Source organism: Ambystoma mexicanum, chromosome 11 (assembly GCF_040938575.1).
Source record: "Ambystoma mexicanum isolate Mex_15411 chromosome 11, UKY_AmexF1_1, whole genome shotgun sequence".
Taxonomy (NCBI): Eukaryota; Metazoa; Chordata; class Amphibia; order Caudata; family Ambystomatidae; genus Ambystoma; species Ambystoma mexicanum.
The window spans coordinates 172,809,637-172,823,380 of NC_090934.1; the positions used below are offsets into that span (position 1 = coordinate 172,809,637).

At 45.0% G+C, this 13,744-nt stretch overlaps 2 protein-coding genes and 1 non-coding gene across 3 annotated transcripts in view; 1 reads left to right on the plus strand and 2 right to left on the minus strand.

The window, feature by feature from the left end:
- Positions 1-1,772, minus strand: part of RHCE (Rh blood group CcEe antigens) — a 692,073-nt gene extending 690,301 nt beyond the window's left edge. Inside the window, exon 1 of the mRNA XM_069622728.1 lies at positions 1,685-1,772. The gene's annotated coding sequence lies outside the window, so the exon portion shown is untranslated. The remainder of the gene's footprint in view (positions 1-1,684) is intronic.
- Positions 1,773-2,495: 723 nt separating this feature from the next.
- MACO1 (macoilin 1) overlaps positions 2,496-13,744 on the plus strand; it is a 539,166-nt gene continuing 527,917 nt past the window's right edge. Inside the window, exon 1 of the mRNA XM_069622729.1 lies at positions 2,496-2,835. Within this exon, the coding sequence (XP_069478830.1) occupies positions 2,756-2,835 (80 nt within the window). The 5' untranslated portion in view covers positions 2,496-2,755. The remainder of the gene's footprint in view (positions 2,836-13,744) is intronic.
- LOC138505247 (5.8S ribosomal RNA) lies at positions 9,865-10,018 on the minus strand. Its single transcript, XR_011280075.1, has one exon. It is a non-coding gene; the product is annotated as a 5.8S ribosomal RNA (ribosomal RNA).

Below are 13,744 nucleotides of genomic sequence, written 5' to 3' on the forward strand. Positions count from 1 at the left end.
ATGAGTTAGTAACAGACAACGGGGTAGAACTAATATCCAGAGACATGGAACTGTTTCTGAGGAAGCGGAACATACACCAGAAGAAAGCAGCACTCTATCATCCCCAAGCAAATGGGCTTGTCGAGAGGGCCAATAGGTTTATTAAGGGAGCCATCCAATTAGCGACTGCTTCAGGAATGGATCCCCTCAAAACAACCAAAGGGGCCATCGCAGCTCACAGACTGACCCCCAAAGGGATCACCCAAATTTCCCCTTTTCGCATGTTGAGAGGGAGGAGAGCAGCCTCCACGCTAGTGCCGCCATGGTTGGCCAGAGTAAGAGAAGACGAAGAAGTAGACATGTCGGAAGTGGTGTGGAGAATAGAGAACAGCAAGGCACGCATGAAAAGGTGGAGCGACAGAAGAAGAAGGACCAAACAAGGGTCAGACGTAAAAGGAGATTGGACCAAAATACGGTTACCGACCAAGGATCAAATCACGGGCTCACGGTTCAGCAGACCTGTGAAGGTGATTCACCGAGGAGCCAACCATGTCCGCACCGAAGATGGGCGCACATGGAACATGGAAAGAGTAGCCATGTTTGAAAAGCGGCAAGAGAGAGAAAAGACCTTTGAAAGGTCTGAAGCTGAAGGAGTAATGGACAATGAGAGAGGGGAAGAACGAGAGCCGGAGGCAGACAGAAGAGAAGTTGAAGAAAATGAGTTTGAAGCGGATGCACCCACAGTTGAGCAAGAAAATGACCAGCAGGACGTGTGCAGTGAGAGAGGCGATCGTCCGCGAAGGGAACACAGAAGACCGTGAGATACAATGACTATGTCTTGCAATGAACTGCCTTTGCATTATCAGAGGGAGGTGTGTAGAGATATTGCCAGACCGCCTGGTCTCGCGAGATCTCGTTTGCGGCCGGAAGTGCGGCCCCCGCGCACTAAGCGTGGATTCCAGCGGGAGAAAGCCACGGAGCAAGACGCGCTCCTGGGCGCTCCTGCCAAGCAGAGGCCTCCAAGCCTTAGGAGAGACTATGAACATTTATACCAGCCGTGTCACAGTTCTGGGGCCTGTTGCCCTTCGTTGACTAATTTCATATATGATGCAGATTTACTTTGATGTCACCGAAGAATAAAAAGACACAACCTGCAACTACACCGCCTCCTATCATTTGTTGTGGGAATTATACAACTTTCTATATTACTTTCGTTCTGGGTTTTAAATGTGCAGCTTGCCTTACAAGCTGCATTTGAGGGGGCAAGTCCAGCCATCACTCCCTTCGAGGCATACAGAATTATCACCTCGTTGCTTTTTAACACTAGTTCCTCCACATCAGTCACTTTCTGGCAAAGAAGGTATTATAGATTTTGAGTAGGCATTTACTTTCAACCCCCTGCTGGTGTCTCGTGATAATCAGCAACTATTAACCCGGTTCGTTGTCAACATTACTACACATACACCTCACTCCGTGGCTCAAATGGTTTTCAAGCAATGGAGCCCCCAACCATCATGTTGAAATGGGCCCCCACACATCTTCAGCCGGACCTGAAACCAGCCCCCTATCTTGCATATCCCACCCTCTCTTCTCTACATATGTTTTACAGGGGCAACCAATTTACAACAAAACTTTTAATTTTAAAGGTACACTTAAGAGTTATTAACGCTTATGAATGAGTAGATGCGTAGAATGGGAAACATACAATATAATTGAGGTTGGTTCCTAGGTCAGTGCCCGCTCTGTTTCCACAGGAATATGGATCCGTGCGTTTCCATTGGATGAGTAAACAGCTGGCTGTTACGATCTCCAATTGGTCCCTGCAATGACAGGTATGGCGCAGACTCTGATGGCAACAGGCTCGACTTCATACGGAAGAACTCTGTATGAGGTCTGACCCGCCTCTTAAAGCCCGCCGTAATTTACTAGGCACAAACAGCTATCATTGGCTGATTGGTTGCCAAACTGGAACGTTTCTGCGTCCCAGTTTCTTCATCACGAGCGAATTTGAGGCAATTCCCAACGGCCATATTTGAATGGTTTGCTTATTGAACATGTTTTAATGTAAAAGATATGATGATGAAACTATGTTTCCACTTAACTTTGAATTAAGTATCGTTTTCTCATAATAATAGGCTCTGTGGTTGATACTAGAGTGCGGTGCTATTAATAGTAATGGTATTGTATAGATGAGTTTTCGTATTATATGATTGCAGTAATAAAGCTAACCAATCACAGTATCACCCTGAATTATTGGGTGTGGGGTTGTAGAATTTATCAGTAAAAATATAATTTCTCAACTGTCTGCTGCTATTCAATGGAAGGAGCGAGGCTCTCTCAATCATTGAATACGGGAGACTTTGTGTAGTCTGTCTTCTGTACCTGTAGTCTCGCTTGTCTTTCCTCGAGTTCTTTGCCTGGGTCCATAAATTGGTGGCCTTGTGGGAGAATTTGAGCTCTCGTCCTTCTTCTATGTCCATTCTTTACTCTTCATTCCCTTTGCAGACTTGATTGGCAGCCACGTGTCTCCCACTATTGGGCAGCTGCTCTGTCGCTCATTGTGCCCCCTTGTTTCGCGAGCGATGATTGGTTCACTCCGTGATCAATCATAATGTTGACCGGGGTTTACGCGTAGCATGTAGTGACTGCACTGGGGAGGAGGGAGGGTCCTATATATTTATTTCTTTGTTTCAAACAGTAAATAAAATCTCATTTTCTGTCCATGTGACTCGCGCCCGGTGCCGGCAGCGCGCGGGAGCAGCCCCGGGGCGGGAGGATGAAGCGGCGGAACGCGGACTGCAGCAAACTCCGGAGGCCGTTGAAACGAAGCCGAATCACGGAGGGGATCTACGGCAGGTAATGGGGGCGCAGCCTGGTGGTGGGGGGGCGGGGCTGCGTGAGGTCCAGGGACCCGGGTCTCAGGTTGGGCAGTGCAGGCCCGAATGGTACCTTAGGGGTTGTGGGAGGGCTCGGTAGTCAGAATCCCTATTCTGTACTGTCACAGACTTGACAGTGTCCAAAATCTGGCAGCGCTACCTGCAGGGCGCCACCTGCAAGCGGACAACACCAACCTGTCCGCAGGCACCTGCCAGTAGGCACCTGATGGCTGCCTGGCCGCACGCTTTGAGATTGGCATCGTTCTGGGGGTATCCCTGCAGAGTAGCACCATCTAGATGGGCGTGACGGAAACCATTCTGAATGAACGCACTTGCAGACTGTCCTGACACCCATCATCATCATCCTGGCAGCTGGGTATGGTGAGCGCACTGATTGCAGATAGTTCCCGTACTAACTGCATGCACACTGCTACCGTTCTGGCAGCTCCTGCCGTATCCAGGCACTAGTCTGACAGCTCTCTGCAGACTCGCCTGGCTACCTCTCGCTGCAGAACGGCACCACTCTGGGTCCATCACTTTAGACTATCCCCATCCCGACAGTACTTGCCTCGGACTGGCACCACTAACGGGCAACATCCTGACAAGTACACTCTGCTAACCGGCACCATCCTGAAAGATTCAACGTAGACGAACACCACCCAAACGGACGTGGCTAGAAATGTCTTGACATAGGCGACCGCAAGACAGCAAATCTCACTCCTGGAAGAATTGACAGCTCGAACCTTCTTGACGGCACCAACAGACTGGAACTACCTGGGTCAAGTACCCTGCCGATTGGCACCATTCAAAGGGGTGTGACATAAAGCGCACAGAAGTTACTCAACATATCACTGACTGCACACGTACAATCCTGCAACCCAACAATAGTTACAGATTTAGCATTACACTACAACCCCCACCTATAACCTATCAGTGCACTCTTGTCTAAATTGTGTAATAATTCTGTTGTGAATGTAATGTACTTTTCAGACTTCTGCCTTCTACTGGAACTCAGTAATTTGCAGTACTGCACTACGGTTACTCTATTGCAGTTCAGATCTTTACAAATACCAAGTTGTGACTGCACACAGTAACCGCACTGACTGCAGACTGTAACCACCCTGACTGCATTATCTACATGCAAGCAGTACTTCAAGGCATTACTTCAGACTGGTTACCATATGGGGGTAGCAGGGTGGGATTGGAACTAGTCTGATAGTGCCCACCTCAGGCAAACATCCCCCCTGACAGAATTGACCACAGACTGGAACCACCCCGACTTCACCAACTGCAGACAGATACCACCCTGCCGGTAATACAAAAGCTGGCACCTGGTTGGCAGCATGACCTGAAGACTGGTACTATCCCGACAGCACTCATTCAGATTAAACCCAAACCCTTCCATGCACACTGGCACCATCTTGGCAACATTCGCTGAAGAATGGCATTATTCTGAGTTCAGTAAACCGCAAAAGGGCCGTGTTAAGAGCTATTTGTAATCTGCTGAGGCTCAAAAATCTGTTTCACACAATATGTTGGCAGAAGAACACCGACCATTGTATCATTCTGAGTTCATCACTACTACTTAGCAGCACCTCGGTGACTACACTCACTGGAGGCGGGAAGCACCGACCGACTATAATTATCCCGAAAGCTCACTATGCAGACTAGCACCTTTTTTGAGGGCAAAACTGCAGGCTAGAAACATCCTTTGTGGCTAGACCCTTCCTAACAGAGCTTGCCAGTCTGCAGGCAGGAACCATCCTGACTACATTTTCTGCAGACTGATATCAATGTGACAGCACAGACTGTACCCTGACGGCACTTTCTGCAGTCTAGCTCCGTTCTGAGGGCTAAGACTGGAACCATCCAGACAGTGTGGCCTGCAGACTGGCACCATAATGACTGAACTCAAAAACTCTAACCATTCTGATGGCATCGACTGTCACCAATCAGAGGGCATACCTGTAGACCAGCGTTTAAAGGGACCCTCAACTCGGACAGCACTGTCTGTATACCAATACAATGAATGGAGAATTTTTTTTTTTTACAAGTCCATCAATGGCTGTGCTGGCACGTTGGCACTCTCCTGGTAATACTACTTGCAGAGCGGCACCCTTTCGATCATTCTACTGACAGACTAGCACCAGTCTTTAGGAATTCGTATACACTGGCATCACCTGGCGAGCAACTGCAGGCTGGTACAATTTCTACAGCGTTCACTCCTAACTGGCATCATGCTGGCAGTATCTCATGATGGCTTGTACTATCTTGGAGAGGGGTCACCACAGTGCCTCGCTATTCTAACAGAACTTTCTCCAGATTGACTTCAACTATCTTGCCAGCACTCTTCACGACGGCCTCATTCAGTATTTGCTGGCACAGTCCTAAACTCCCAGCAGACGAGCTTCGTCCTTATAACACTACTTGCATACAGGCACACGCCTGACCACACTCGTTCCAAATCGGTGATAGTCTGACATCCATCGCTCCATTCTTGCCTCATTCTAACAGTGTTCACTTTAGACTGACATCAATCCTGGCAGTACATGATCCATCCTGTCATCCCAAGGTGCATCTTTTTATATAGATCCCATTCCGACAGCACTCTTGCCCAACTGAGACCAACCGTTTTTTTAAATCTCAGACTGAAGACTGGCATTATCGCAAACTAATGCCCTTCAGACAGAGGCACCATTCTGTCGATGCTCACCCCAGATTCAGAGCAATCATCCTGTTAGTACTTATTAAAAATTGGGCCTTCTTGGTGGGAGTCACTTCAGACTCTCCAATCCAACTGCACTTACTACAGACTGGGAGCGACTCTGTACTGGCATTATTGTGAGTATGTTCCTTCACAATGTACTCTCAGGAGGACCCCTGATAGTGCCACTTCAGACGTGTACCATTCTGACTGCACTTCCTGCACATTGCTACAATCCGGACTACTTACTGTATACTTGTATTATTTTGAGGATGATGGCAGCATTCTTCCAACACTCAATCCATACTGACACCGGTAGTAGTAATGCCCATGCGTTTAGCGTGCACTATAAATGAAAAAATAAAATAAGTAATGTGAGACTGGCATTATCTCGACAGTAATCCTCAGACTACCACCATTCAGCTAGCGCTACCCGCAGACTCACTATTATGACAGCACTTCTGCAGAAAAGCACTATTAGGATACAGTATCAGTCTTCGAATGTCACAGTTCAGGATGCACTCAAAGCAGCCTAGCACAACACTCATGGTCACGATGTACAGGCACCCAACACACGAGTGCGCTCACTCTAGAATAAACTTGCTGCATTTGCTGCAGTCAATAATGTATCCCAGCTCCCATTTATCCAAACTTGAAAAACCCCTCCTTCCACAGACCACCCTTTCTGCAGACTGGACTGCACTCACTCAGTACTGTGTTCAACCTTCTGACTATCACCAACTTGACAGACCTCAATTCAAGCTCTTTGTCTAAACCGCTTCTTTCTACACTGACTACATTCCGACAGTAGTTCCTCAAGACTGTCAGCATCTTCCCAACATGGAATGAATACTTCACCCGATCTTATAGCATTGACGGCTCTTTTACCAAACGACCACCAACCCGTTAAGACTCACTCCAGACTGTTAAAATATTGGCAGCAGCCACTTTACATCTTGACACTATCATGTGAACTGCATTCGTGTCGGGACCAGCATCCTTGTGACTGGACACCAGCTAGACACGCACCCCGACATCACGCTATTCAGACATAGCCCACTTCAGGCAAACACTATTCTGACAGCATTTATGTCGTATGACTTTTATACCGTGCACTATCACCTCTTGCATGGTCCCTTGGTGCTCTGGTGGATCAGTAAAGCAAGAGGATCAGGTTGGGGGGGGGTAAGGTCAGTGGTGGAAATGGCAACAATTTGAAGGGGGATCCCACAAGGGACGGGGTGGAGTGTGGAGGAGGGGCGGAGTTCCAAGGGGGCGGAGTTCAGCGGGGGCAGAGCTGGCAGTTGAACTCTGATCAAAGGATGTTCAAATTAGTTTAAAAATGGAGCCATTTATTTCATGGCTTGAAAAGTATACACACAATATAGTAAGGTACGCACACAAATATGTGTGCGTATCTTACTATGATTTGTGTACTTTTCAAGCCATCTTCTAAAGGCTACAAATAACAGAATGTGTTTAAGAAAGGCAATGATCACCGAGCCCCCAGCTTTGCGGGCTAGATAATGTTCTGCTCTGTGTGCACAGACTGATAGTTTGCTCGCACATAGCAGTTTACATTACTGAGCTCGTGAAGCTGGGGGCTTGGGGATCATTGTGTTTTACAAATGGATTCTGCTCTGTATGCACAGTGTGCTTTCTGCTCTCACAGGGTCTTTTGACCCTCTGCGATCCTGGGGCTGTCCTCGGCAGGGGAGTATTCAGCATTGCAAGAGTGGGGAGAGAGGGGGGAGCCACGAAAAGAAGTCCAGTTACTTTTCCCCCCAAATGCAGTGCGTGCAATTCCATACGGTCTCATTCGCGCCCCCAAACCGGCCACCCTAACCCCAAACTTCTTTTTTGGTAACATTAGTGGCAGATGGCATTTTAATACATAACAACAAAAAAAAAAAACTGCATGATCATTACAGATGCAGGAAACTTATCTATTAGAGTCTGTCCCACGCTCTGGGGCAAAATACATGCTATCCTCTGAATTTGCATATGGTTTGCACCAATAGAAGTGACTTGAGAGAAAAGGACAATGCAAGGAGCATCATCATTGATACTTGGAGGCTCCATGGAAAAAGCCCTTCAGCATAAATTGCCAAAGGTAAACCAAGTGGCAAATAGCTTTGTGGTGCAACATATATTTAAATTGCACTATTATTATATATGGAACAACTGTATAGTCAATGGGATTTCTTTTTTTAAATAGCATGCTATATTGACATAAGCTATGAAGGGATGGAATCACTTGCAGAACTGCAGATAAGACACAGTGCAGTTAAATGATTGTCCAGGATCACACACTGGTTAGTTAAATGGTGAAAATGGGTAGTGGACAATTAAGCAACTGAGCACATCTTCTGATATACGGCTTTATTAAGCTTTTGCTTTGCATTTCATGTGCTTAAATAATACTTTATTTATAGCAATGCCTTGGAAGCAAACCACATTATATTATAAACTAGCCTTTCATCGTAAAATAACTATAAGCTACATACATTCTCATAGAAATAAATTGAGCAATAAAAGTATGGCCTTAGTTTTATTTCCCCCCTTCCCCCGCCACCCTGCATTCAAAGTGAGCCTAACAAATCACCCTTGGGTTTTAAAGCCATCGTCTTTATTTCATAAAGCATGCAATATTATGTACACTTATCACTCCCGAAAGAAAGAAAAGAAGAAGAAAGGAAAATGGGCGGGACCCTCTTTTTTGTTGGGGCCTGACTCTGGAGGGTTGGAAGGTACAGAGATAGAGAGGAAGTAGAGTCAACGGCTACCCAGGCCAAAGGCGTGACAGGGGGTCGCAATATTCCTTGCAGCGGAGCTAGAAAAATACTAGCTGGAGAAAAAGGATCACCGTGGAGTGTAATAAACAGGAAGGTTTATTTTAACAGGAAGACATGTTTACACAATTCTTTATGTGCCGTGGCACATAGTGTATGCATACTTGAAATACATTTACAGGTTGCATATCGGTGAGCTAGTAATCATACAATACTGACCAGATATTCTATGTATTGTTTACATTCACAATACATTTAACATTGTCGACACATAGGTTGGTGTTTCTGGTTCGGTAGGTTACAAAGAGCAGTGGCTGGATGAAATGAGGCAGCGCTGCAAGGTAGTACTGAACTGTCTTCAGGGCATCAAGTCGTAGTCGGACTTGGTTAAGTAAGAAGAGCGTCATCCTGTGGTTTAAGGGTGGAGAACGCTTTTAGAAACGATGATGCAAGATTTGAAACATAGTGAAAGTAGGGCTGCAAGGAGTGGACCTACCATCTGCAAGTAAGTTGACGCCATGGCGGTGGTCTTGTGTTTATCCAGCTGTCGGTAAGTACGGCTGGGGTGGGTAGTCTGCGTTTGTCAGATGCCCAATTCTAGTTGGAAGGGAGTCAAAAATTGACAGTGCGGTAGTTAGCGGTAGGCTAAGACAAATTAGGGCACAGGTAAGATCTTGTCGTGCAAGGTATTAGTGATTTACGAGAAAGGTGCATAAAGTGAATGGCAATCATGGATTTTAATTGTTGGACGTGCTGTAAAGAACTTAAACTTGCGGTTGGTGCCGGAGTAAGGAAGGGCTGTTGTTGAAAATGCCCTTTACGATTAAAATGGCGGCCAAGGGAAAGTAAGTCATGATCTGATCGTGACAATTAACATTCTACCCCGACTCTAGGGGTGAGAGAGGTGAGGAAGGCCACTTGATAAATAAGTGCTGAGACCAACGGCAGTGAATCAAAACCATGACCGTACTAGTTCTTACCTGTGCCGAATTGAAAAAGAGCTGTATCACTGCAGGCTAGTTGTGCGCATGTGTGCCCTGGAGGGTTATTTAACCAGAATGAGGCTAAAACATGGCCCGAACGCGCATGTGCAGAAAGGCAGTGTCTGAGTGAGTGCTTAACGCAGGGGTGTTAAATCTCAAAACCAAAACTCAGTGATGGAGTAACGGAGAAGCACATATAGTCGTGTATGGCAGGAATATGTATATGGATTAATAGGACTCTATTGAAGGTGGACTAGTGTATTGTCGTCATGGTTGATACAAATTGACCTCCGGATGCAATAATTCTCTTAATTTAGAGACGAGTTGTAAACCCTCCTAAACATTGGATGTGCAAAACGGTGCACGAGAGTCGTCAATATACCATTAAGGAGAAATGCATTTGGTGCGGTTACATTGTCAAGATTGCGAAACATCTAAGCATAAAAAATATAATATATAAAAAATATATACTATACCTCCTTATCGTTTGCACAGCATCCTCCATTTTCAAAGAGAGCTTTATTTTGTTGCGACCCTCAGACCGGCGTAGTCCCGGGAGGAACCCGGTGCCGCAAGGTGCGTTCAAAGTGTGGATGATCAATGTGTCCTGCAATTCACACTAATTCTCGCAGTTAGCTGCATTCTTCATCGACGCGCGAGTCGAGTGATCCACCATCAAGAGTAAAGAGCTTCAAAACATACCCACCTCCCCATCTCCCCATCTATCCTAATCTTTCGATCGTTACCCGAAAACATTTTGTTGCTTCTGTTTTACCTCCACCTTTTCAACCTTTGAACCTTCAAAGGCGCTCCAAGACACTCTGGGTTGGGACAGCACTGAACACAAATTCTAATAAATATTTGAAACTACTAACATAGGTTATAAGCTTGCTTTCCGAAGCATTACTAGTGAGCCATTTTCCTGATCTGTTGCATTGCTTGATCTTTCTGCAATGACGTCACATGCAAGTTATCAAAAACGCAACGCTAACCATTTCTCTACTGAATGTTAAGAATTGACCAGGTTTGTCTAAAATCTGCTCCCCTTCACCCTCCTGATACTTTACACTCCCACACCGACTGAGATCTAGAGAACGCTGATAAAGACAAAATACGCCACATATTGTGCAAGCCTCAGAACTCGCGTCACTATGGTAAGTGACCGGTATAGGATGAACGCTGTGCAACCTAACGGCCTGAGTGCAAAATGGAATGCAAGCAACCAACTAGCCATGTCTTTTTGTTTTGCTCTCCCCACTGTGAGCGCGTTGTAACTGATTGACAGAGGTGTGTAGTGCAATTCTAACCACCAACATAACAGGGACCATAAGATAGTTGCCCAAGATCATGCATAGTAGAGTAACATTGATACTAGACTGGAGGTCTGTTGATTTCAATGCAATCCCACCCTTGGAGCACAATCAAAAACATTTGGGGTTCCTATAAACACTTTGAGTCAACAAAGTGCTGCCATTTTTGTAGGGTAACCCCCACCTCACTTGGGCGCTTTCAGATGCTGCCTAAACACTGCATTTTTTGGCAGGAGAATGTCTCGGGTATAATCCACTAGACGTGGCAGAATGTCAGCATGTCTGTTCTAGATTGTATCTGAAGTGCGTGATGAGATTACCCGTGGGCACTCGCAGACGCTTGCGGCAGTACAGCAGTATGAGGTTACGGTAAGGGAAACAATGAAGAATTGCAGCAATAGTACTAGTTCCAGATGCCCTCAATGGTTGCGCATGCCTGGGCGGGGGGGTGTTCATGTAAGCTTCTCAGAAGAGCATACAGGGAGTGGGAAGCTCTCGCATGCTACGCAGCAAGTATAATTCCATTGTGATGATGTGGAAGGGAAATGGCAACACTAACATGCTTTCCAACACAGCATGGTGAGGACTGGGATACTTGTTGAATGTGACTTTGTAATTAAAATACTAGCAAGCCCATCACAGATCACGAAATTGCAGATACCACATGACGCATTCTGTGTGGTACTGCTTCATTTTCAGTGTTTGAGTAGGCCATAGTCCCTGCAAAGACGTTCCTGTGGCGCCCTCAGTAGTCTGCTCTCTTTTTGACAGACCCATACTACATTGAACGTAACAAGAGCCACTGACCTTTCCCAAGTTCCATCGGAGGCAGTACTTGTAGTACTCCCGTCGCATAGCAGCACCATCAATAGCCAGACAGCATTCACTCCAAAGAGATCACTCGCACAAGGGCTAAATAAAGTGGCTTTTGGTTGCTAACCAAAAGTAAGCCCCCACAGCATTTCGTTGTTGATGTGTCAAATATCATATTCTAACCAGCCATCAACGTCTAACCAGGTAAGTAGTTTCACACTATTAGAAGGTGCTTCGAAGTTTCACATTCGTCATAGATTTTACAAAGACGACAGATTCTACCGGACCACGGGTTGCCTCTACGAAGACCCATGACCTTAAGAGTGCATAAGATATTAAAACTAAAAAGGAAAAATGTATATCTGGAAATGCAATTTAAATGAGCAGGTAGCGTGGTGCAGTTCCTTATTTCATTTTCAAAATTGGTGCAAGGGCTCTAATCAGCCCTGGAGGTTTTTAGCGCTAAAATATTGCCATCTTCTCCTTTTAGGGGCTGAATTTTGTGGCAGTTCTAATACCTCATCTTTAGTGGTCACAACAAACTTATATTAAAAAAAAAACACTGTCCTTTATAGATAAATACACGGAACAATACCTTTCCAATTCCTTGAGCAAAGAAGTGTTCACAGTGCATTCGTTAAGCTGTTCTTACATTGGTTGCAAATATTGAACTTTCATGAACAAACAGATTACAAAGGTATTGAGGGACATCCAGTGAGTCTTCCCTGCCCAGGTTTAGAGGATTTTGGGGTTATTGGTAAATCTAAATTTAGATTTAAAGGCACAGAAAGGATTTTGATTTGTTTTGGAGTGAATTGGTGCTCTCCGGGTCGAGAACTGTTTTAAAGAAAACCTTGCAAAGGAGTATTTAGTGTTGAAAAGGTAGACTACCTTCATAAGGCTGTACCGTTTCAAGTTCAAGATTGCTTTTGGGGACCCTTCCCCTGTCTTTGCTCCCATCTCGATGGAGGTCTTCACACTTTTTTCTTTTTTGCTGGAGAGGATAGCCCTCATTTTTTTGCCCATTGTATTTCCGACCTAGGAAGACGTGTTCTTGCCATTTTCATATTGCAGGGTGTAGGAACTGTAATGGTGGCACTAGATGTTTGTGGATCATCAAATCAACTTTCTGCTGGTTTTATTTTTGCAATGACTTTTGGGAGAGATTTCTTGAGAAAGTCTAGGTTCATAAGGAAGCCATACAGTGGTTGGATTGATTACACTTAAGCCACTTTAGTATTAGGAACTTTATAATCGTTTTTATAAAGTCACTAAAGGGAGGGTTTTTGATAATTCTAAAAAACAGAATCCATGATTTGTTGGATTGGGTTTTAATTAGATAAAAATAAAATGTTGACGTCTTATTTTAACTGATATTATATGCTGTGAAGTTTTATGGACGTTTTGGTATGAATATTTTATTATTGAATGGCTATACCCACGTGGCAACACACGTTCAAGATAAACCGCATCTGGAAAGCACACTCTGAAATATCTGCAAGGCCTTCAAACTGGCATCCCGACAATACACGTTGTGGACTGACATTTCCCGAATGGGCTCTTTTTGGGCTGGCACTAGCCTAAAATCATGTCTTCCAACTGATGTATCCTGAAGGAACTCATGCCTGTTACCACCCTCCCCGACTGGCACCGTTCTCAACAGAGTCCATACTGAGTGGAGGCATGATTTAAAATTAACTCCAGACTTTCAGGTGATGGTGTTCCCTGCAAACTGTTACCACACTGATTTTCTCTGTAGTTCTTTACTTGGTTAGTAATTTGGTTCTGGGATGTTTTCTTAACCGGGATTAACAAACTGTATTGTGAATACGCCTTTCTACTGTCCAATAGTCACTCTTTAACCAAAAAGTGTTTTTTTAAAATTGTAAAGATGTAACTCTTAGCATTTTAAAATCCTTATACTGGTACTTCAGTATTATTGCAAAATCCAATTTTTACTTTATTTTATGCAGCCATTTATACACGTTTGTGCTGATTGCCCTTCGACTGGTGAACTGTAACAAGTAATGATGACGTTTTATCACAAGATGTGCACTTGCATAATTACTTTGGATGTATCCCATGCAAAAGTAAGAACTTGCTCTCCAAAAGGCAGTGGAATGGAAAGAAACGTAGTCCTCTACACAGTGAAGGTTGCATGCCTCATGGGATAAAAAACATAAATGCATTTCACGTGACTGTCTTCAGATCAGGGTTCGAAATCGAAGGCAGCTGGGAGATATTTAGCTCCTGCTTGTAGCCTAGAAGAGCTTGGTAAGCTTGACAC